This window comes from Brienomyrus brachyistius, unplaced genomic scaffold (assembly GCF_023856365.1).
Source record: "Brienomyrus brachyistius isolate T26 unplaced genomic scaffold, BBRACH_0.4 scaffold44, whole genome shotgun sequence".
Classification (NCBI taxonomy): domain Eukaryota; kingdom Metazoa; phylum Chordata; class Actinopteri; order Osteoglossiformes; family Mormyridae; genus Brienomyrus; species Brienomyrus brachyistius.
The window spans coordinates 1,490,787-1,513,910 of NW_026042319.1; the positions used below are offsets into that span (position 1 = coordinate 1,490,787).

Consider the following 23,124-nt stretch of genomic DNA (forward strand, 5'->3'; position numbering starts at 1 on the left):
GCCTAAGACTCGATCGCTTTCTCCTCTTATGCAAATATTCAGGAAACTCATACTTTATCACACACTTTAATCTTTGAGAATGTGCATGTTTGTCATCCAACGCATTTATCTCATATTTTGTAGCACCTGTACCAAGCCGGTCGGTTGCACACAGAAATGATTCACATTAGACCATAAAATTGATTCTCCTGCCTTGACCGTAATCGACAGCTTATGATCTTCGCTGAGCTCGTGATTTATTCTCATTTTCAGTACTGCAGCATGTGTTTGCTCATGTATGAGCAGCGATTTTGAAACCAAACTGAAAAACAATCCGACGCTGAAATATTATGATACACATCACTCTCGTTAATCTTCATAAAACGTTTAATGATAGTCTTATATTCTGCTGGTAGGGCTGTCTACAGTAAAGGGGGGCGCGGTGTGGAATTAACAGCGTGTGTAATACAGAAGGAAAAACGTTCACGTTTAAAAATAATTAATAGGTAGGAGGGATCATTTTAAAATGCATTTCACAAAAGTTGCCCAATCTCGAAGCAAAGGGGACTGGCAACTTCTAAACTTTTTATTCTTTAAATTATTTTATTGGTTATGTAAAATCTTCGTTTGGAAGACCAAAAAAATGCGTTTACTGCATTGCACCTGTCCACACGGTACCCGCACAGGTGATCTTTACACTGCATAAAGACGTCCCACTATATCAAACCACTAAATATTCTTTTCGTAATTTTTGTTGAAGATACAAAAAACAGAAGCGTAGTCAAGGTTGGATTAACATTATGCCATTACAACATTAGACACAGTAATACAAATGATTAATTCAAAAGTAATGATAGGGGCAATTTACAAAAGAGTACCAAATACCGATTGCAATTAAATACGGCGTGTCCATCCCCACGGCTTGTGCTGTCTGTACCTCAACACTCTAAGCGGAATATTTCGATATCGCACGCAAAACGTAGATATTATTTAATTTAAAATGATGACATGAAAAATCTTACCTGCCCCTGCGAAACTCCGCAAACTGCCAACGTGTGTGAAATGCGGGTTTTCCTCCCGGCCGTCAAGCTACGCGAACGGCACGTCCCCTCCTTCCTGCCATTCCTGCGGTAGCTCCCCGCTGCTGTTTGCATCCAGCCGGCTAAAAAGCGGACCGGCGGCGGGGTTCTGCATGGCGGGGGCGTGGTCACGGCTTTGAACCGGGAACGGGGGGGAACAGCTGGATTCCGGACCGGCCACTTCAGAACTGTTGCGCTGCTGCATTCGCGTTCATTTTAAATGTATGAATTTCCTCAGTCATAAGGGATTAAATAAAAGCATATTAAATCTAGCATGGTTTGACTAACTGGTTGTGCTACAGAAAGAACCTCCCTGTAGCCGTCGACTGCGTTGTGAGACCCAGTTAATCTGCAGTAAAGAAGAGTAGACAAAGGCACAGAGGAGAGACCTTGAACAGTTTGTTGTCATGGCTTTGTTGGCCATCGGCAGCTGAAAGGGTAATGCAAGCATGGCGATTTGCTCCTCTAGACCGCTACAACAGCTTTTCTTTGCCTGAAATTGGCTGCCCATTGGGCCTAATCAAAGTCCTTGCAACAATTTGATAAGTTAACGCACATCCCCTGGCCTATACATCAAATAGGTAAGGAGTGTAAATAATACAGCTATAATAATAATAATAATAATAATAATAATAATAATAATGATTCAGCACATTCTTGTAAACATATCATATTACAAACTTTTTAAACAAAAAAAATTTGAGTCCATCTGGTGTATAAATCACGTTACTGCATCCCTTTTATCGCGAGTCCGTTTACATGCTTTCAGCCGCAGGTCCAATGCTGTATTAAGTCGCGCAAATGTATGTGGATCATTACTCTGATGGATCATTAATCAGCATGGGGCCCTTCTTTGTATAGAGATAAATGCTCATGGACAGAGAAGACAATGTTTATACCTATAAAATATGTGAAATCATTTGAATCAGTTTCTTGCAGAATCACGTCACATACATGGAACGTCAAATATCATAAAGATTAAGAACACCAAATTAATCCTAAAATTACTGTTTTATCTATTGTTAAACTATGTTCTTAAATTCCATCCATCCATCCATCCATCCATCCATCGGTCCGTACATCCCTCCATCTACTAAATGCTTAGAATTGGACCAATAAATATAATAAAATAGTGCACATGTATTTTAATGGACACAATCAGAGCTAAGCAATTAAATTGGCATTTTACGCACAATACAACAAAACGTTTAGCCTACTTGACGCGTGTGTGGCGTCACTGCGAACTGTACATTTTGATTGTGTAACCCGGGTCTTGGATGCATTTTCCTTATGCGGGTCTTAGTAAATGATTAGCACCCCCAGTCACCAGGGGGCAGCATCAGAACTGCCAATGCGTCCACGTGGCGCGAGGAGCCCTTCTGTGGTGCTCTTTGGTCTCCGGAGCGAGCAGGAACCGCGGCGCTGCGAGTGTCTCTGCAAGCGGATACCAAACGCCCATTTCTTGTTATTTTTTTCCCCTGTCAGTGTGTGTTTGCTCGTGGAGAGAAATGGAGGAATATCATTCTGGCGACGAGGTGACGTTTTAGTTCTTAGAATTGGCTATTGTTTACGTTCTTTTTTCGTTTTTATGGTGGTTTTACGAATATTTACCGGAGCACAGATTCGGAGGACTGTACCGTAGCGGTCCGATGTGACCGTCGACCGTGGTGTTTGTTGTTTTGTTTTAGGTGTTTAAATCATTTAATTAATAAATAAAAAAAGAAAAGAGCATAATAAGGGTGGTATGGAGCCCTTTCCTGTCCCGTCAAGCTTTGATTCGGGTTTTGCCTTGGCCATTTTCACGGGGTGTGGTCCTGCCGAACTGGTGTCATTCTAACCAACTGCTTATAAAAAATCACCAGGAGGTTTAACTTCGTGTCAATTTGTCTAAACCAGTGGTTCTCAAATTCGGTCCTCGGGACCCACTGCCCTGTTTGTTTTCCAGATATCCCTGCCCCACACACTGCTGATTACCTGGATCATGTGTGTTCAGTCAATCAGAAGCTGAAAGACAGCTGGGACTTGTGCTTGTATTTCTAACGATGCATTTATATGCTTCAATTTTAAGTGTTTTTTCGTACCCATGTCGCTATATTGGAGGTTATCCAATATTATATTGGGATGGGGTGGGGAGAGACGACTTTAAATGTTTGACTTAGAGGTGTATTTTTCAAAGGCGGAGACTAAATAGCATGCGAGTATTGTCATTTCGCTTGTGTAATTTTTTAAAAATCTTTTAAGTCATGATGTGGTTCCCTTATCACCTACTAATTACCCCAAACTTGTCAGCTTTGAGTCGATACGTGTCTTTCCTCCAAGATAAATAGGCATGTTCTTTAATGTTTTGTAAACATGAATCAAATCTCATTCAAAGAGTTGAGATAGGAAGCGGAGGGAGCTGAAAGAGGTGTTAAAATTTAGGTCAGCAAGTATTTCGGATGCCGGTCTTCCTTGTTGATGCACGTCAGATTAAAAGGATCAGTCCAGTGGAAGATGTTTTAAGGGAGTTTACTTTCATAACTTAATATGCAATTTCTTTCTTTTCTGTCTTTGACATCACAGGTAACCTTCAATTCTGATGAAGCAAGTAACAGCGTTAAAGAGGTAATGGTAGTATTACAAGTGTTTATCCTACTCTTTATGTGGAATAGTTGTTGTTTTCTGTGGTTTGTTCTGCCTTGAGCCAGTAATTAGAGGGTCTGTTTGTCACTTGAGACATGAGGGCATCGTGAAGATGGCTATAGAGTTGGCACCCTCTGATTCTCCATCTACCCCTTCAGTGCATCGAGGGGATCATCGGTGGGATGGACTACAACCAAAACAAAGTGAACCAGTGGACCGCCAGCATTGTGGAGCACTCCCTGACAATGCTAGTGAAGCAGGGGAAGCATTTCAAGTATATCGGTAGGAGACTGCAGCCGGCAAACAAGGGAGGGGTTAATGCAAGAAAAGAGCAAGAGGTGCCTTTAAATCTAGTAATGCAGATGAAATGTAATTTAAATATAATGTAAAGGTCATCCTAGTATGGATGTATTGTGGACTGCAGGTTCTTTGAATGAATGAATGTTGTTTTTATATAACTCTTTTTAAGACACCGAAAACACTTTACAGAACCAAAGGGGAGACACTTAAACCACTAGCACTGTGTAGCCCCCACCTGGATGATGCGACGGCAGCCATTCTGCACCAGTACGCTCGTTTTACAGTAGCTAAGGTGAAGGGGCAGGAGAGAATTCATCAGTTAGAGGGCAGAGTTCCACAATTCTGGTTCTGGGGGGACACACCTATTAAACCTGGTAATTGGCTGGTAACCCGAATTAGGTGTGTTTGAGCAGGAATCTCTACAAACTGTGTTGCAAGCTGACTCTCCAGGACTGAAATTGGGGAAGTCTGATGTAGGGGGTGATTGGGGGGGGGGTGGCAGATCTGAAATGACCACAGTGGGCAGTTTTAGCCAGGACATCAGGGGATCACCCATATTAATTCGAAAGATGCCCGGGGATCATTTATGACCTCAGAGAGTCTTTGACGAAAGGGACACACCTTCTGAGCTCAGAGACAGAGCTACTACCAGAATCTGTGAGGTTTCTTCTCATTCTGAAACACCCACATGGATTCGGAGTGTCACCCGGAGTTAACGGATCGTCACGGGTGGCAATTCCGTCCTGGGCCACTTGGGTTTCCTGCTTTCCGCTGTGGTCGACTTGGAAGCTGTGTTCACCGTGACCTCTGTGTCTTGCAGTGAATTGTGCGATCATGCAGAAGAGTGGTGCTGGTCTCCACACTGCCAGCTCCTGCTACTGGGACATCACCACCGACGGTAAACACTGAGGATCTCATTTTCTCACTTGGTTAACGTCACGGGAGGATATTGAATTTTGATGTCCTCAGGCTCTATTGACTGTGAAATGGAATATTATTCTGCATGAAGGCCTGTAATAGTGGCAAAAGTCACATGTTCCCCAATGGGAAAACCATTCAGACATTCCTCTGATCACAATAATGCTGTTCTCTCACACTGAAGCTCTGTGTGTTTGTTGCCTGCAGGCAGCTGCACGGTGCGATGGGAGAACCGCACCATGTACTGCGTGGTCAGTGTCTTCGCTGTGGCCGTGTCCCTTTAGCCCCAAAGTTCTTGGTGGACGTCAGGCAAAGGGGGGGGGGGGATGTGGGGGGGGGGGGTGTACATAGGATCTACGACGACACGCACCCAGTTGGGTGGAAGCTTTGAAGATCAAAAGCTAAGAGCGTTATCACCGACGAGACGCGTTCTAGGAAAGCACGCCGGGGACTGACAGGCGCCTGGAATACCGTCCACGTTGGAGGACTTCCTGCTGTCAGTTGGCATGGCTGTTTCAGGGGCTGCACCTGCTCGCCAGTCACCCTGCACCTCCATATTTAGTGTCCATCATTCTCCTTATATCTGTATGGCACACAAATCCTTCGCTTTTATTAGAGCATGACTGAGTGTAGATTGTTTCTCAGTAACGCATTAAACATATTGGTAGGAGTGTAGATAAGCATACCAGACCCATTAACCCATTGCTTCATGGCTATACAGTGCTGTGTGTCTTTTCATGGGACATTTTGCTTAAAGTGGGATCTTAATTTTTTTTATCATTTTTTGTGGAAAGTGTTTCAGTTTATCCTGATTGGGGTTGAAGCCCTGGAGTCAGTCCAAGGCAGCGTAGGGCAGCAGAATTGAGAACACCCTGGATGTACGATTCTGCATGCGGGTGCATCCTAGCGAAGGTGCCAGTTAGCTTGACCGCGTGTCTTTGGGCTGCCAGGGAGAATCTGTTTGAAATTGGGAGAAAAATTAAACCAACACACTTACAGAGCGTAGGTGGGGATTTGAGTCCAGTGTCACAGGGAAATGAGAGCAGTTTGCCTCGCTGAGCCGCCTCACAACCCTGTTGTGGATGTGTTTAGCTAATTTAATGCAGCCTTTAGGGTTAGGGGCTCCCAGGTAATATCAGGAGAAGCCCATTTCAGTGAGGTTTCTAACTTCTAGCAGCATGAAAAACAGTGGCCCCTCGCTTTTAGAATACCTTTTGCTCGTATTTTAATAGCAGTTTACACCGTCATTCCAGTTTTTCTTTCCCTCTCGTTCGTGGTGATCCTGGGGGCTGAACACCACGCGATCGTGCCGTTATCTGCCCTCTTCCGGCTCGCAGCAGAACGTCATACACGCGCGTCCCCCCGGCCGCCAGTAGGTGTCACTGTAAAGCAGTGAGGTGAGAAATCGAGTCACTGACGCACCCAATGGACAGTTGTGTGATTTCCTAGTGTCACAACTGCAGGATTTTAACATTTTAATGATTAATGTATTTTTTTGTAATTTCGTTTGGCTTCTTAATTGCCTCAATTGTTTCCTTTAAAGGTCCCCACAGCAGTTGTTCTGCTTACTATCAGGGTCAGCAGCATTCTTGACTGGATGTTGGCAGAAGCCAGGGATAAATCTTACAATTTATATTAAATGATATTTTGTGTTTAATTTCATGGTGCAATTTTAACTGTAATAAGCAACTTGTATTTGCATGTATTGAATACTGATAATCATTTGATAATATATATATATTATTACTTTGATATGATTTTAATGATTATTATACAGGAAGGAGTTTTTCTGTCTCAGTAGAACTAAAATAGTAACACCATTTTACTAGTTGTTATTTTTAAAAGTTAATCTGGGCCGTGTGCAAGAGGTGTTCACCCTCCCCGTAACCCACGATTTGGTTAACGGTCCTGGAGTAATGTAGTTTTTTAATTATATTAGCCACCCAGAAGCAATGACCACAGCTGAGGCTTACCGATGAATGTTTAAATCGTTACTTCCTTCCTTTGTTGGGATCAGAATAACTTTTATCAGATAGTGTAAGTTACCTGGGGGGGCGGTGGGTAGCGACGCCAGGTAGGTGGGTTGATGCTGATTTTGGGTCATATGAATTGTGCCGTTTCCCAGTCTAGTTATAGTTAAGTGCATGATTTAACCAAATCTACTAAGATGTAAATAAACCCAGTTCATCCCTTGCATTTCTCTAAAGGTTTATTGTGTACTTTAAACAGGCAGTGTTTCAGATTTTAAGGTACCACCTGCACACTTGGTTATATTAAACTTTAAAGCTGTGATCACCTGCCTCCAGTGTGCAGGGGGAGGACTGGTACAAAAACTACGACATGCAAAGATTGTGTGTGTTTGACAATCTGATGTGTCATAAAACAAGGGAAGGTTAAATGGTGAACTGCGAACATCTTGAGTCGGCCACGTCACTACAGAAAAAGAGCCTTTTGGGTTTTGCATACTTTTATAATTTTTCATTGCAAATGATAAAAAAACATCTACTGACAAACTAAATGAGCAAAGCAGAGGAGTCAATTCAGGACCCAGTCATTCAGTCCGACCAATCAGGTGGAGTCGCAAAACTGCCTTAGGTAGGCTGGTGAAACAATGCAGAACAATGGGAACGTCTGATCAACGAGAAAACACCTGTCACTTTTGCATTATGAATTATGCAGACATTTTACGATATAGTCTGGGTCAAATAGCGATCACAGAACTTCCATCCAAATTGGTTACCAGTCTGAATCAGCTTATTGTATTCAAAGCAGACTATTTCACAATATTGGAAATTCCACATTGAGAAAAGCGTTTAACTACTGGAAAAGGGAACAGTGATTTTCACACACTGAATATCATGCAGAGGCATTAGAGAACTAGACAATTTCTAAATGTGTTTTGCAAGACATTTTGAAATCCTAGAATGCAAATAAACGGCATGTCAAAATGAAAATTGAGCTAATGCGTACTTCCCAGTGCGCAGTGGTTTGAAAGAAGTGAAAATTTCCTATCGCACTGATATACTGTCTAAAACTTGCTTTGAAATTTTCTGATGTACAGAAATTAGATGAATTGTTCTTTCCAAAATTGCTCCAATGCATTTAAAGGGTAGAGTAATACAGTAACTGCTCAGATTGTGATAACAGCTCCAAAATTGATTTTACAGTGTATAAAAGTTCTTTGTGATTTCAAAACAAATACTGACAACCTAAAGCAGGCACTCGCCATTTGGATCTTTGCTGCCCTTCTTTTGCGACGCAGTAAATGCTAGTTTTCTGCCTGAATTGTTCTTGCTTCAGTGTCTAACGTACTTCTGTGCTACTTCTGCCAGTTAAACAATGAACCACAGGTGTGCTGGCCATTGAGAAACTATAGGAAATGGTGGTCAGTTGGAGCAGCGTGTTTACAGTCACGAGGCATCAGAAGTTCTCCTTATTGAAGATGAATTTGACCTCCGACTGTGAATGGGTGTTGCACTGCGTCTTTAGGGAGTCTGCCAGCGGTGGCGGCCCGCAGAGGAACACCCCAACTTTTGACCTGCAAATCACATGTATGTCTCATTTACCAACAGAACATTGGGGATGTTAATTATGGCAACAGGAGTGTCACAGTCTAATCTCCAGTTATTTATTTACTTTTTTGGCCTGACTCAGGACCAGGCTTCCTAGTCTGTGGAGAAACAAGAGCCCAAAAATGTCTCGGGTGTGTTTCTCAAAACCATAGTTGCTAATTATATTAACGACTTACATATTTGGAACCACAGCTGAATGGATCTGACTATGCAGGTTGCTAATGGACGTTATTGGGAAACACACCCCTGGATCAGACAACTCATTTTATCAGGCTGCCACAGTCCAGTACATGATTAACTATGGCTGGAGATCCTCCTCCCCTGATTGTTAGAGCAGAGTAACAAGGTTAAAATATCTATGCTGACAACCGGAGAGAGCGTTGCTTCCTCTTACCCTTTGTGGTTTGCGCCAATGGAGTTAAACTCACTGTTCCAGTTGGGTCTCCCATACAAAGTCTTCTGTTTTAGTCCAGTGATGGGATCATTTTCTGCTTCGTGGTGAACATTGAAGTGGGCCGCCTACAAAGATACAGAGTAAAACCCAACAAGTAACTACTGTAACAGCAAGAACACTTGTTAGATGTTGCCTTGTTTAGCTCGAGGTTTTATGTAGCTTGTAACATGCTGTTTCCGCGCTTGGACAGTCTCTGTTTACCTCTTTTTCCTTCCACCTGGTCAGATAAATGTTGTAGCTGAGGAAGTCAGGAGAACCTTTTTCTGCCATCTGTCTCTCCAAACACTGCAGCAGGTCAGCGAACCACTCAAAGGCCTGAGTGTCGGGACACACCCAGTAAAAGTAGATCTGAAATGGATCAGCGAAGCACATTATTTACATCCAGGAGGGTCTGGGTCCATTGTTCGTTGACGTCAGCCAGCAGTTGCCCCCCTGAAAACGCGGAGGCTTGCTTCCCTCAGAGATCACTGGGTTTGGGTCCCTGTGTGGCAGGGGTTCGTGTCCCCTTGCACGAGGACCTGAGAGGGTGGTCCCCCGCAGAGACCAGAGGGGGGGGGATCTAAATCCCATACCAAGAATGTGGATAAAGTCCCGCATTCTGGTGATATTTATAATAATGATAATTATTATTATTTCTTTAACTGATTTTATTTATTTATTTGTCTATATATTTATTGATTTGTTTGTTTATCCTATGCATGCTTATTTTATTCCTTTCTTTTAAATGTCTGTAATGCACATTGCAAAACCAGCAGATAAAAAAGTGCAATATAATACAACGCTGATGGAGAGTCAAATCGGTATCCATCCAATCCCAATCCAAGCTAAAGCAGGTGTTTCCCCCCCCATATCATTCCTAACAACATCTGAGGGACGAACAAAAATGACATCCCCTTTCGCCCCACCCCCTCACCTTTTTGGTGAACACTTTGGCATTCTCATGAACGTACTTGTACCACACCGACTTGAGGATGGAGGCGAACGGGGTCACGCCAATGCCAGCGCCCACCAGCATGACCACTTCGTAGCGGAAGACGTCCTCACTGGCAGTGCCGAACGGCCCGTCTACTGCCACCCTGCGCGTTAAACAGCTCCATTTACCTCCGGGTCTCGCTCCTCCAAATTAGTGCAGCAGTTCAAGCTCCAGGATTGTGGCAAAGGTTTTAAAAGTGACACTATTTTGCATATGGGAATAATATATCTCTTCCTTTTCTACTTGTTTCTCAATACTAACGGATTCAGCAAATGTTGTAAATGCCACATCCTCTTTACCTAAACTTTTTCTGCTGAGCTATATATGGGAAAACATATTGTGGTTGATCTCCCAAGGGCTGCTGCTCCAATGCTCATGTTCTGACTCTTACTTTGGTAGCTTCCAGGCTTCCTGCACCTCTTTCTTGTCGCCACCGCACGCCTTATACAACGCTTCTGTCCAGTCACCCTCGATGCGGATGTGCACGCTGAAGTGGTCTTCTTCCGGGGCAGAGGTCAGCGTAAATGGGTGCCACTCCAGCTGGGAGATGGAGGGGCACTGCAGGAAAATGTACTGGCCCACCTCCATCTTGAAGCCCTTCATCCTCATCTGAAGCTCCAGGGTTCTTGAAGGATGCATCACCACCTGTGATAAGGAGATGATGTTTGAGTTGCGAGGATTTCACAACCTTCTTTAATTCAGGAACAAAGACCCACATAGCACAGGAAATTGGCTCATGCACACACTTAACTAAGACAAGAGCTTCAAACTCTTCAAAATGCTATGACTGACCCTAATAACCAACTAGCACCAGCTAACACTTTATCAGACGTTCGAAACAGGGGGAGGCCATGTCTAATATGAAGAAGAACCTGACCTTTGTGATGACGACCTTCTGCTGTGAGCGGATGAACCTCACCAGTCGCTCGCAGACGTACAAGAACATTGGGCCCACCACCCACTTCCATGTCTGAAACCAACCATATTGACGATAAAAACCAAGAGCAAATCTGTTGACAGCGGTTCTGTTACAGATGCGTCTTCTACAAAGATCTGATGGGACATCGATGTGCACAACACAAGACCCGAGAGTCTCAGAGGTTTTAGGTGGATAACTAACCATTGGTGGATTTCCAGCAAAGTTTGGCACGGGACAAACGGTGCTGTTTTCACCCCAGGTCTGGTAGTGCTGAAAGCACTCTTTTGGTTTGTGTTCACTGAGACTCTCAGCGGTTTGACCTCGCACAATGCGCCTGTGGAGTCAAGTACAACAGTGGCACTGCATTAGAAGAGCGGCACTGCATTACAACAGCAGCACTGCATTTCAATGAGCCACAGCTGTATCTTCTCTCACACCACACTCCGGTAGATTCAACTGAAAATGAACAGGACTGAATGCTTGCTGGGAACACCTACCCGACTCCGTGGAGTACCAGGCCGATAAAGAAGATGACGAAGAGATGATGGGTGAACCAGAAGACTTCATAATATGACCTCCGAATGACATCCATGGATGACGTAATCATTAGGATCAGAGCCAAAGTAATGACCACTCCAGTCAGGCCAGCAATAGTGGTGAACATCACATAAGTTGGATTCTGTTCAAAGATTGCGAACATTTTCATTTCAATTTGAACTGTTTTTTGGGGAATCCAAATGTTTCTATGGAAATGGATTCACTTGCTGATGAAGAGTTATTAGCTCAGTGGATGAAGATTTAAGTCCGAAATTAGCATGGAGAAGTAAAATAGAACACAAGGAAAAGTATTTCTGTAAAGTACTTAAGTGGTGTTGTTACGCAACACAGCACTTCATCCCCATCGCAGTGTGTGGAAAACATCCTCTGTGACAAAAAGTCATCTGAACATTTTCAGACACACTGGCAGCTGCTTAGGCTGTCACATGCAAGGCAGTATATCCGAATCATCTGATTGGTCAGCAGGTCGAGAGGCGGCTCTTACGGTATCAGCTGTTCTGATAGGGTTCAGGAAGGATCTATTGTCTCCATTCCCAATCTGGGACAGCACATAAGGCAAGGTGTTGTTGCTGTCGAGCTGGGCATCCATGAACCTCTCAAAGTTGAACAAATGGGCCAGGATATGAATTGCTGAGGAACAGAGGACCAAAATGTCTAATTCCGTCACAACAAACATAAACGCAACCAGTCACACAATACAGGCAATGTACGGACACCAGTTAGAACTGCAGGACTTTGTAAACCAGACTAAGTGAAGGAAACATCGGGGGAACATGGAAACCACCTATAGCGGAGGCAGGGATGAAGAACGACATGCATCACTATTTATTACAATTAGTGACAGTAGTTAAGATGAATACATGCTGAGATTCCGGCTAAATTAATAGGGGCAACGTAGTAATCAGTGTTCAATAAATGCTAACAAGTTTAAGCAAGAGACGACGTTCGCTGTTTCAAAAGAAATCAGTATCGATCGTAAAGGAAGCACAGAGACAGTCATAAGAACATATAAGAACATAAGAACTATACAAACGAGTGGAGGCCATTCGGCCCATCAAGCTCGCTTGGGGAGAACTAAACTAATAGCTCAGAGTCGTTAAAATCTTATCTAGCTCTGATTTAAAGGAACCCAAGGATTCAGCTTGCACTACATTATCAGGAAGGCTATTCCATACTCTGACTACACGCTGTGTAAAGAAGTGCTTCCTTAAATCCAGCTTGAAATGTTCTCCCGCTAATTTCCACCTATGGCCACGAGTTCGTGTATTTAAACTAATGCTGAAGTAACTATTTGGTTGAACAGCATCCAAACCTGTTAGAATCTTATATACCTGGATCATGTCCCCCCTCAGTCTCCTTTGCTTGAGACTGAACAGATTTAGCTCAAGTAACCGTTCCTCGTATGACATTCCTCTAAGACCAGGAATCATTTTTGTGGCCCTACGCTGCACCTTTTCTAAGGCCACAATGTCCTTTTTAAGATATGGTGACCAAACCTGCACACAATATTCTAGGTGAGGTCTCACCAAGGAATTGTATAATCTTAGCATTAACTCCCTTGACTTAAACTCCACACACCTGGAGATATACCCCAACATCCTATTGGCCTTTTTTATTGCTTCCCCACACTGGCGAGAATGGGACATGGAAGCATCAACATACACACCAAGGTCTTTCTCATGATCAGCTACCTTTATTTCAGTGACACCCATGAAATACCTGTACTTTATATTTCTGCTCCCTAGATGGAGTACCTTACATTTATCGACGTTAAATTTCATCTGCCAGGTATCGGCCCAGTCACTAATTAAATCAAGATCCCGCTGTAACTGCTGAGCCACTAATTCAGTATTTGCTACACCACCCACCTTGGTGTCATCTGCAAATTTCACCATCCATCCATCCATCCATTTTCCAAACCGCTTATCCTATTGGGTCGCGGGGGGTCCGGAGCCTATCCCGGAAGCAATGGGCACGAGGCAGGGAACAACCCAGGATGGGGGGCCAGCCCATCGCAGGGCACACTCACACACCATTCACGCACGCATGCACATCTATGGGCAATTTAGCAACTCCAATTAGCCTCGGCATGTTTTTGGACTGTGGGGGGAAACCGGAGTACCCGGAGGAAACCCCACGACGACATGGGGAGAACATGCAAACTCCACACACATGTGACCCAGGCGGAGACTCGAACCTGGGTCCCAGAGGTGTGAGGCAACAGTGCTAACCACTGCACCACCATGCCGCCCCCAAATTTCACCAGTTTACTGTATATATTGGTATCTATATCATTTATGTAAATTAGGAACAATAGTGGTCCTAAAATCGAACCCTGCGGTACCCCACTATGGACGCAGGCCCTCTGTGACATTGTGCCTCTTATAACTACTCGCTGTTTCCTATCTGTTAACCAGTTATCAATCCAGGTCGCTACGGTACCTAAAATACCTGTCGCTTTGAGTTTAAGTAGGAGCCTCTTGTGGGGGACAACATCAAAAGCCTTTTGGAAATCTAAGTAGATGACATCATAGGCCTTCTTATCATCAACTCCCTGAGTAGCTTCCTCAAAAAACTCCAACAGATTTGTTAAACAGGATCTACCTCTCCTAAATCCATGCTGGCTATCCCGCAAAATGTTATTGGAGTCCAGGTAATCTACCATTTTCTCTTTGATTATAGCCTCCATAACTTTACCAGTTATACAAGTTAGACTGATTGGCCTATAGTTAGACAAATTACTTCTATCCCCTTTTTTGAAAATAGGCGTTATGAAGGCGTGCTTCCAATCAGAAGGTACCACACCTTCAGATAAGGATTTTTGAAACCGTAAAGTTAAGGGTCGGCAAATAATATCCCTCATCTCTTTTAACACTATAGGTAAGATGCCATCAGGGCCCTGTGATTTATTTATTAGTCGCAGGTTTATCTGTGGTGATGGGTTCCTTCGTTACCTGTATGTAGCGCTATCATGTAAGCTACAAGCTTGTGGAAAGTCAGGTTTCTGTCCAGCTGGCGGACTGCGTGGCGACTGCATCTCTGTAAACGAACATGCAAACAAAACCAAGCATGTGTTTTAATAGTATACGGGAATCCAGTAGGCTTGCATATGTTACAGTAGTACAACGTATAAATAAAAAAGCAAAGGTCTGCCATGTGTTCATTGTACTAGTGTTTGCAATTTGAGCGTAACACTATCCTAATAAATGGAATATCTCGACCACAACGTTACACAATTACCCGCCAGGAATTATTACATGTTTTTCCTGATTGACACATCTCATGTCAGCTGAAGGAGGAACACAATGCCGCACAACTTATACAATGTCACCGACACGCGTTCACACTCACTTGGACAGAGCCGCGGAGGAAGGAAAGCAGATTTCGGCAGACAGGCAGCAGGATCAGCAAGCAGTTGAAGTTCAAGCAGGCGGCGGAGGCTCTGGCCCATGGCAGTGCATCCTGCACCGAGACGAGATCAGAAGCTGTGCTCACTTTCACTTCTGCTTGCGGCTTAATTAAGGCTCCACACCTGCGCCTGGGTCCCTTCCAGTCACTCACTCTCGGTTAAAAATACTTATGAAAAAGTATAATGTGTTTTTCACAAAACCGAATTATGAGATTGCAGTACGTTTCTAGAAGAACTACAAATGGCAACACAAATGGAGATGCTTTAGAAAAATCTCACTTTTATTTTTTATTATAATGAATATTAGCCCACTTCTTGCTAGGTCAGCATTTACAAAAAAAAATAAAAAAATCAGTGAATGCATGTCTAAAGTTACATTTTCTTTATTGCTTACAAATTAATGCCTTGAGCGGTGGAAGGCAGACTTACTCCGAGGATGGCCCTGGTGTAGAAGAAGCGATCGGTGAGGAAGGCAATGTAGAAGTAGACGAAGAGGAAGGCATTGATCCCCAGCCAGACGAACTGAGAGAAGAGAGCCCGTTAGCCAAGTCACGGTCAGAAGAGAGAGGAGAGAGACACAGGTATGAACTTACAATTGCAAAGATGGAGAGTCCTTCATTTTCCAACCAGTTACACATGGCGAGAGCAAGAGCGAGTGTGTTTACTGAGCTGGGATGCGCAAAATATATAGCTAAGGAGGAAGTGGGAGGAAGACAATTTGGGGCAAGTCCTTCTTGGGGAAGTACATCACGCCAAGCGATTTCACTGCATGCTAATCTAGGAGGCTTATCGCCCATATGCATTGATAAAATACAATTATTAGCTGGAAGTACAGTACATAATTTAAGGCCTTATTTCACAGTAGCAGAATCATCCCCCAGGTTAAGTGATGGCTACTGAGTAATCTAAAAAGCTTTATACATACGATTGATTAATGTATCTTACATTGTAGTGGATTAATACAATTAAAATTAAACATATAAAAGGCACAATATTTCGTAAATCAGATGTTTTTCCAGCTAAATGTTAGGTTACATTAACAGAAGTGTTTGGAGCAGAGGGCGCCATCTACTGATGGGGTGCAGACAAAGCAAGCCAAGTTCCAGAGGTGAATAGTTCAGGTTCACAAAGTACAAATCTAGACCAGAAAATTATTTTCAACCAATAACCAACAAGGACCATTTTATCTTAAGTATAAAGTCAGACGCAGAGTACTCAGATGGCTGGTTGAAACAAAATCTTGGGATGGATTTTTACTTTCTGGATACAAACTATCAACCTTACTTTGTCTCGGATGGGAGCTTGGGGGCCCAGAGGAGACAGTGATCCTCATGCGGGGCCTAGAAATTCTTGCAATACATGATCTCTCACGAATTAAACAGACCACCACCCACCAACTTAGTCTGTAAGACTAGTCACATGAACGGTTTAGACATGAATGCGTTTTTTTTTAATTTATCATTAAGGCACAAACTATAAAGCTATAAGCAATAAAATAATAAGTTTAACCGTCATATATGGCGTTAGTTATCGCTTTTATATCTTAAATTCACTTGTTTAACCTTTAAAGTCTGAGATTCAAACAATTGCACATCCACTAGGTGTCAGAAAAATACAATTACATCATAAAATTATACATTCATTTAAACTTAGTACAGTACTAATAAACTGGATTCAAATAAATTCATGTAAATAAAATCCCATAAATAAAGTATTTACTTTATATAAAGTATTTCAAAATAAATGTGGCTTTATATATTTTACAAATGATAAATACCATTTTTAAGTTCTTGGTCTCATAAATAGTGATGACTGCTTATCAATAATCTGTAAGGGAAAACAGAGCAAACTGAACCAATGAATAAAATCGGCTGCGTCTTATCCCATGATACTCCTGAGTGTGGATACATAATATCAACCATGTGATCAGGGGGGTGTTCCTCAAAGCAGGATTTCTCAGTTAGCTGGATCAGTTTAAGCTAGAAGTCATGATCGTCCAATAAGAGTTTTAAGTAAGGAGCATTCCTATTGGGCAATCATGATCATCCAATAAGAGTTTAGGTAAGGAGCATTCCTATTGGATGATAACTTTAAGTTATTCCAGTTAACTGAGAAATGCTGCGTTGTAGAACACCCCCACGGCGGCTGATGCAGAATAATTAATCTCTCTTAAACTCTAATGGAGGTGACGTTGCAATCGGTGGGCAAACCAGAACCAAAAAAAATATTTTTTGACAAGCCAAGTGAAATAATCAGTATTACATCTAAATGAAAACAGAGGTTAGGGACACTTACTGTAGATATTAGTTTAAAGCCATATAAAATACACTCGAGAAACCCAAATTCTACAGACCATTGAATAAGAGTAAGAAGTGCCTCATTCACCAGCCCCCCCCTCACCCCCCCACCTCTGAAGACATATTGTTTCAATGCAAAAATAAAATTAGTGAAAAATATTATGCAGTTATATTAAACCATAAATATAGTTCAGGATTCGATTTTCTCTAGGTTGTAACATATTTACAGTACTGTGCAAAAGTCTTATGCAGGCAAAGAAAATGATGTTTAGATTATCCTCGTGTTGGTGTAAAACTATGATAGTATGCCTGTCAAAGTGTGTCAGCTTAGCCATTTCAGAACCTCTGCTAAAATCATCCTAGTATTTGCAACGACCGTCCAGTGCAGCCATGTATTTTTTGACTTGGCCACTAGCACACCTCAGTCAATCTCTCACTGACTTTTTAAACCAATATATGTAATTATTTAATTGAGCTGTTGGTGAAATTTAACAAAATTATGGAATGGCTGAGGTGCCCCTGAGGAGAAGTTTGGGAACTGAAGCGGTCTTCATCTAGCCATCCAACTAGATATCAGTAACTTTTTAGAAAACAGAAGAAATTATTACTAGTTTTTATTGTGTTACTCTTAATTTGCACATGTTCTAATGTTAAACAGAGAACCCGGACTTATAGAACTGGGGCAGAGACTCGAACCCTGGTCTCAGACACATAGGATCAGTGCTACCCACTTCCCCATTCTCAAACTCATGACTTCCACAATAGAAAGAGAATGATTAGGTCATTAATCTTAAATTTAAGCACCTAACTAGTTACCATCCATCCATCATCTGTAACTGCCTGTCCTGGTCGGGGCTGCAGGGGGTCCAGAGCCTATGGGCACAAGGCAGAGAACAACCCAGGATGGGGTGGAATTTGGCAAGTCCAATTAACCTCAGCATGTTTTTTGGACCATGGGAGGAAACCAGAGTACCTGAAGAAAAGCCCTGGACGACACGAGGAGAGCATGCAAACTCCACACACATGAGGTCATGGCAGAGACTCGAACCCTGGTCCCAGAGGTGTGAGGCAACACTTTCTGACTCCATCCATCCATCCATTTTCCAAACCGCTTATCCTATTGGGTCGCGGGGGGTCCGGAGCCTATCCCGGAATCAATGGGCACGAGGCAGGGAACAACCCAGGATGGGGGGCCAGCCCATCGCAGGGCACACTCACACACCACTCACTCACACATGCACACCTACGGGCAATTCAGTAACTCCAATTAGCCTCAGCATGTTTTTGGACTGTGGGGGGAAACCAGAGTACCTGAAGAAAAGCCCTGGACGACACGAGGAGAGCATGCAAACTCCACACACATGAGGTCATGGCAGAGACTCGAACCCTGGTCCCAGAGGTGTGAGGCAACACTTTCTGACTCTTCCCACCTAATGTTAGGTACATTAGTGCCACCTCTGACTGCCCTGCCTACCAGAATATAGAGGCCAACTGCCTGTCTCTCATAGAGTGCATGCAAGCACCAAGCGCCTTCCAGGCCGACGAGGCCACAAGCCCACAAAGACCAGAAAGTGTCACATAAAAGCAGCCGGTCCTAGGGAACCATAAAGCCCTTTCTCCACATTAGGCCATCAAGCGGATTAGAGTTCCTCTAGGGGGCGCTGGAGACCTCATCAATTTCTCAAAGATTACAGGACTCAAGGAGGTGGCTGACGTCGCAGAGTCATGCATAACGTCCTTTTCCGAAGAGCCAAGATGGCTCTCTGCGGATTCGTCACGTAGGCGGGGTTCCCAAGGTGGGCAGAGGAAGGGGGCGAATCCCAGAATGCCCCGGAAATCGCTGGAGGCTAAGAGCTTCTTGCAAGGGTGGCAGAACCGGTAGAAGATCAGCATGAAGAAGATGGCCACGGCATAGCCAGCCAGCAGATGCAGTAGAAGCAGTGGTGCACACACCAGGCGGTACACATCTGTGCGGAAGCCATACCACAGCAGGAGCAAGGCGGCGTTCTCTAAAAAGCGGATCACATAATACGCTGCCATGCGGAACCGGTTCTGTGACTTGCTGATCAGGTCTGGGTCGCTCAACTGTAGCTGAAACGCCGACCAGCAGAACATGTTGATGCCAGCGTAGAGGAAGGTGAGGAGGCCCAGCACCATGGTAGTCCCAACCCGCGTCAAGGTCTTCTCGATGTTTTCTGGGAAGGGACTTTGGCTTCTCCAGAACAGCAGCCAGGGGTAGGAGGAGAAGGCCAGGAAGTTGGCGAGCACCACCGGCACCACCCAGGACCGCAGCACCGAGCTGAAAAGCACCAGCACGGCGACCCGCGTTGCGATCTCGAAACCACGCCACAGGAAGATGCAGAGGTAGGCCGCGGGCCCCACATCAACCTCATAGTCATCGTACTTTATCTTTATGGCCAGGATGTTGCAGCAAAGGGCACCGTACACAATGGAGAGGAGCGAGATCACCATCAGCACGCCTGAAAGATAAGAGGATGAGAGAGGTGGGTGTAAGAGGACCTAGAAACTCATTTTGGAGCCTCAGGCAGGGATCTGTGAGTAACTAAGTAAACGAAGCTATTAGACATTCAGATATATTTGTCCAACACCAAACACAATAGCGACAGCAGGATAGCAGATCAACGACTCCCAGGATGCTATGCACAGGTGGCTGACATGAACAACAGCAATGGATTCACTGGCAGTATTTCCGGATGAAGCGGTACTCCACTGAGCATGCTAACCCGTGCTGGGAAGCAGAACTGGGAAAGAGGCCACCCTGTGACCAGGAGGACCAGAGCCTGCATCGAGGAGCCGTACTGCAGGAGCGCCTAGGAGGAGGTGTGGGGGGGGTGGCAAACCACCGTGTTTCTGAGCATCCCGGCGCTGATACGTAGTATAGCATGGTATTTAACCTGCTCAACCTTGGTACAAATACCCAGTGTAGTATAGCATGGTATTTAACCTTCTCAACCTTGGTACAAATACCCAGTGTAGTATAGCATGGTATTTAACCTGCTCAACCTTGGTACAAATACCCAGTGTAGTATAGCATGGTATTTAACCTGCTCAACCTTGGTACAAATACCCAGCGTAGTATAGCATGGTATTTAACCTGCTCAACCTTGGTACAAATACCCAGTGTAGTGTAGCATGGTATTTAACCTGCTCAACCTTGGTACAAATACCCACTAATCCATTGCTGAATTAAGCAATAAAACAAAGCAGCAAAAGATGAGGGAACTTGCTTGACGAAAAAACTACACCTTTCTATTCAGCCTTCAGAGGAACTAACAGACACCAAACAACCAGAACACCACACTCAGCACGGAAACACTGGGAGGCTGGATGCCAGACGATAAGGCACAGACACGGTGGGTAATTCACACACCAGCTCAAGACATGCGGGGATTAGCCAGGGTTCACATATAACACGCAACAATGGGAAATAAAATAGAAGTATTTACAATAACAAACACAGGGGATATTTACAGTTTTCCCGACATGCTAAGTGTCCCTCACCCAAAAAAAGAAAATTAAGAGCGCGTTCCTTATCTTTTATTGTGAATCTGTACAACAGACCCATTCGCTATGCATGCGGAGCGCAAGGACAAAACTTATATCTAACAAAGATTGTTTCAGACAGAATCATTTTATCATACGGATCGGCGTTTTTGTGATACAACGCTCTCGGGTACCACAACTGCAGAAAGTCGCATAGCTTGTCTGTTCCCATGTGTCACAAAACTTAAAACAACTTTAAAATAAACGATAAATGAATCAGAGTGTGTGAGTGAATGGTGTGTGAGTGTGCCCTGCGATGGGCTGGCCCCCCATCCTGGGTTGTTCCCTGCCTCGTGCCCATTGATTCCGGGATAGGCTCCGGACCCCCCGCGACCCAATAGGATAAGCGGTTTGGAAAATGGATGGATGGATGAATCAGAGTGAGTTACATATTTGTAAAAAAAAATGTAACCGGGCCTGGTGCTTACCTCTGCCGGCAGACACGTTTCGCTGTAACACGCAGATGTACAGCTGCAGAGTCAGTTGGGGGGCAGAGCCTAGGAAGGCCTGGACAACGGAGGCTCTGGAGAAGGCAGCCCGGTGGACCACCAGCTTACCCTCTGCCTGCCCCACCTGCCGCTCCACCTCCTCAGCCGGGCCGCCTTGGGGCATTCGCTTCAGCCTGGTGATGCTGACGTACGGCTCCTCCACCTTTCCCACGCTCCCATAGATGCAGAAAGCCTCCAGGCACCTGCAACGACAAACACCAGCCATGAGACCTGCCGTGACAATCCATCTGACTGTCCAGACATTGAAGAGCTCCACATTATGAAGCACACCTGCATCGTTTTGTTTGAACATGACAACCAGTCTCTGCTCAGTAAACAAATTCCAGGCATTTGATGAATGGAATTTGCATATATTAAAACAAATTAGTGGTTAATGACGCTTTCAATTGTCAAACTCATATACAAATGCAGTTATTAATGTCGTCCAGAAGCGAATTGCCCGGGGCTCCTGTTTTAACAGCTTTGCAGCAGCGAATCTGCGGCGCGCTTTCAAAAAAAAAAAAACATCGCAAAGGGCGTGATGCTGACACAACCTGCACGCCTTTGCTATACAATACTAAAGTAAACACAAAGCAGATGTGAACATCTAATCTAGATCTAATCTGTGCTGTATTGCCCTGCAGCACGGCTGTTTGAAATCACCATTGTGTCCTAAGCAGACGCTGCAACACAAAAATTATTGTCACCCACCCTGGAGGGTATAAATTATTATTATTATTATTTTTAATCATTTTCAATATAGCCTAAATGACACGCTGTCCATACTGACCTGTTGATAAACAGTTTTCGAACTGCGAAACGGATATAAACAACTGTTGTAATAGTTCCCGGAACGAAAATTGTCTGTACACAATAATAATAATTAAAGAACGTTGCTCCTCCAGTGTTTGGCCCTATGTTAGACATATGGATTTAGCAATAAATGTCAAGCAGATTCCACGGAGACTGAAACAGATGGCCGGACCATGAGTGGAGGGAACAAGAATAACACTCAGCATGACATCGACCCTTAGCCGTTCAGGGAAATTTACAGCCAACAGATAGCAGAGCTCAGGCAGCCTTAATGAATGGTCACGCCTGCACCCGGCTTGAGAAACGCAAACATGTCGGTCCAGTGTCCGACTTTCGCATTTTTTTTAACTAATAACGGTGTCAATATCTCAATTAAACTCACATGGAAATATAACACCGGAAACAAGTCTTCGCTGACTTAAATAAACTACTCTTACCGGTTTGAATTTAATAAAATAGATAATTAATCATACACTGCCTTCGGTATGCGCTGGGATGTTAATACTGAGTCGTTGTTTTTATGATTATTATGACTGTAACGAAGGTATTGAAAGAAACAACATTTCATTATTTATCCCGCCCCAAGATGCACTAATAGACAAGTTTGAGTTGCATGCCGAATTACCTGGGATCCGAGCGCTGCCATCTCAAGGACCTGCAGCGCACTATGGAGAAACTTACACGATGTTGTCCGTTTGTTCACGAGAGTCGCCTACCTTACTACAGGTCCCAGCTGCAGGATGTGCAGCAGCAGCACGAACGGCCTGTCCCTGATCAGGTCCCTGTGGATAAAGATCAGTGTGAGCTGCACTAGAGCCGACGACACAAGCGTGAAGAGGAGCGTGAGTGTCTGCCAGATCTGGTCCCCTGCAGATTGGTACGTGGTACTGAGGTAAAGGGCAGCCATCGTCTCGGCGATGAACAGAGAGACAGATGCAAAGATTGAGCTCGGCAGTCTCATTTCCACAAGGCCATGGGGAAAGCGGGGAAATGCCTCTCATTTTGCTTTATCCATCCCATCACGAAAAGGTGCGCTACGCGGACGCAGGATTGTCGCGTCCGCTGTATGATCCCCTCTTCTGACAGTTTTACCACTTAGAGTAAATAGGTGGCGCTATCTCGATATGCGAAGTGCGCCGTTCTAATACATACTGTACCAAGTCGGCATGGGCGTCGTTA

The 23,124-nt window shown here is 44.1% G+C and overlaps 4 protein-coding genes across 8 annotated transcripts in view; 1 reads left to right on the forward strand and 3 right to left on the reverse strand.

Annotated features, from left to right (window-relative positions):
* sytl5 (synaptotagmin-like 5) overlaps positions 1–1,367 on the reverse strand; it is a 28,418-nt gene extending 27,051 nt beyond the window's left edge. For 3 of the 5 annotated variants that reach the window (XM_048999137.1, XM_048999136.1, XM_048999133.1), the window contains exon 1: positions 1,002–1,363. The gene's annotated coding sequence lies outside the window, so the exon portion shown is untranslated. Of the gene's footprint in view, positions 1–1,001 lie in introns of all 5 variants that reach the window. The other 2 variants (XM_048999138.1, XM_048999139.1) reach the window with 2 other exon arrangements.
* A 1,070-nt stretch (positions 1,368–2,437) lies between these two features.
* Positions 2,438–7,094, forward strand: dynlt3 (dynein light chain Tctex-type 3). The gene is made up of 5 exons (XM_048999184.1): positions 2,438–2,593; positions 3,621–3,662; positions 3,839–3,962; positions 4,801–4,878; positions 5,106–7,094. Exons 1-5 carry the CDS (start codon positions 2,567–2,569, stop codon positions 5,180–5,182), a joined length of 348 nt encoding a protein of 115 aa, XP_048855141.1. The 5' UTR covers positions 2,438–2,566; the 3' UTR covers positions 5,183–7,094.
* A 253-nt stretch (positions 7,095–7,347) lies between these two features.
* Positions 7,348–15,506, reverse strand: LOC125722898 (cytochrome b-245 heavy chain). Its single transcript, XM_048999152.1, has 13 exons — positions 15,377–15,506; positions 15,213–15,305; positions 14,726–14,836; positions 14,329–14,413; positions 11,859–12,004; positions 11,314–11,495; positions 11,018–11,150; positions 10,775–10,867; positions 10,289–10,542; positions 9,838–10,000; positions 9,126–9,272; positions 8,865–8,989; positions 7,348–8,436 (listed from the first exon to the last, which is right to left on the reverse strand). Exons 1-13 carry the CDS (start codon positions 15,419–15,421, stop codon positions 8,319–8,321), a joined length of 1,695 nt encoding a protein of 564 aa, XP_048855109.1. The 5' UTR covers positions 15,422–15,506; the 3' UTR covers positions 7,348–8,318.
* A 2,861-nt stretch (positions 15,507–18,367) lies between these two features.
* xk (X-linked Kx blood group (McLeod syndrome)) lies at positions 18,368–23,008 on the reverse strand. The gene is made up of 3 exons (XM_048999159.1): positions 22,662–23,008; positions 21,073–21,335; positions 18,368–19,560 (listed from the first exon to the last, which is right to left on the reverse strand). Exons 1-3 carry the CDS (start codon positions 22,904–22,906, stop codon positions 18,704–18,706), a joined length of 1,365 nt encoding a protein of 454 aa, XP_048855116.1. The 5' UTR covers positions 22,907–23,008; the 3' UTR covers positions 18,368–18,703.
* Between the last annotated feature and the right edge of the window lie 116 nt (positions 23,009–23,124).

Coding starts and splice junctions, on each gene's coding strand:
- dynlt3 (XM_048999184.1), top strand. CDS start 2,567: ATGGAGGAATATCATTCTGGCGACGAG. Junction 2,594..3,620: donor AATATCATTCTGGCGACGAG/GTGACGTTTTAG, acceptor TTGACATCACAG/GTAACCTTCAATTCTGATGA. Junction 3,963..4,800: donor GAAGCATTTCAAGTATATCG/GTAGGAGACTGC, acceptor TGTGTCTTGCAG/TGAATTGTGCGATCATGCAG.
- LOC125722898 (XM_048999152.1), bottom strand. CDS start 15,421: ATGTGTAACTGGTTGGAAAATGAAGGACTCTCCATCTTTGCAATT. Junction 12,005..14,328: donor CATGATAGCGCTACATACAG/GTAACGAAGGAA, acceptor TCTGTTCCTCAG/CAATTCATATCCTGGCCCAT. Junction 10,868..11,017: donor TTGCTGGAAATCCACCAATG/GTTAGTTATCCA, acceptor GGTTGGTTTCAG/ACATGGAAGTGGGTGGTGGG.
- xk (XM_048999159.1), bottom strand. CDS start 22,906: ATGAGACTGCCGAGCTCAATCTTTGCATCTGTCTCTCTGTTCATCGCC. Junction 21,336..22,661: donor CAGCTGGGACCTGTAGTAAG/GTAGGCGACTCT, acceptor TTGTCGTTGCAG/GTGCCTGGAGGCTTTCTGCA. Junction 19,561..21,072: donor AAACGTGTCTGCCGGCAGAG/GTAAGCACCAGG, acceptor CTTATCTTTCAG/GCGTGCTGATGGTGATCTCG.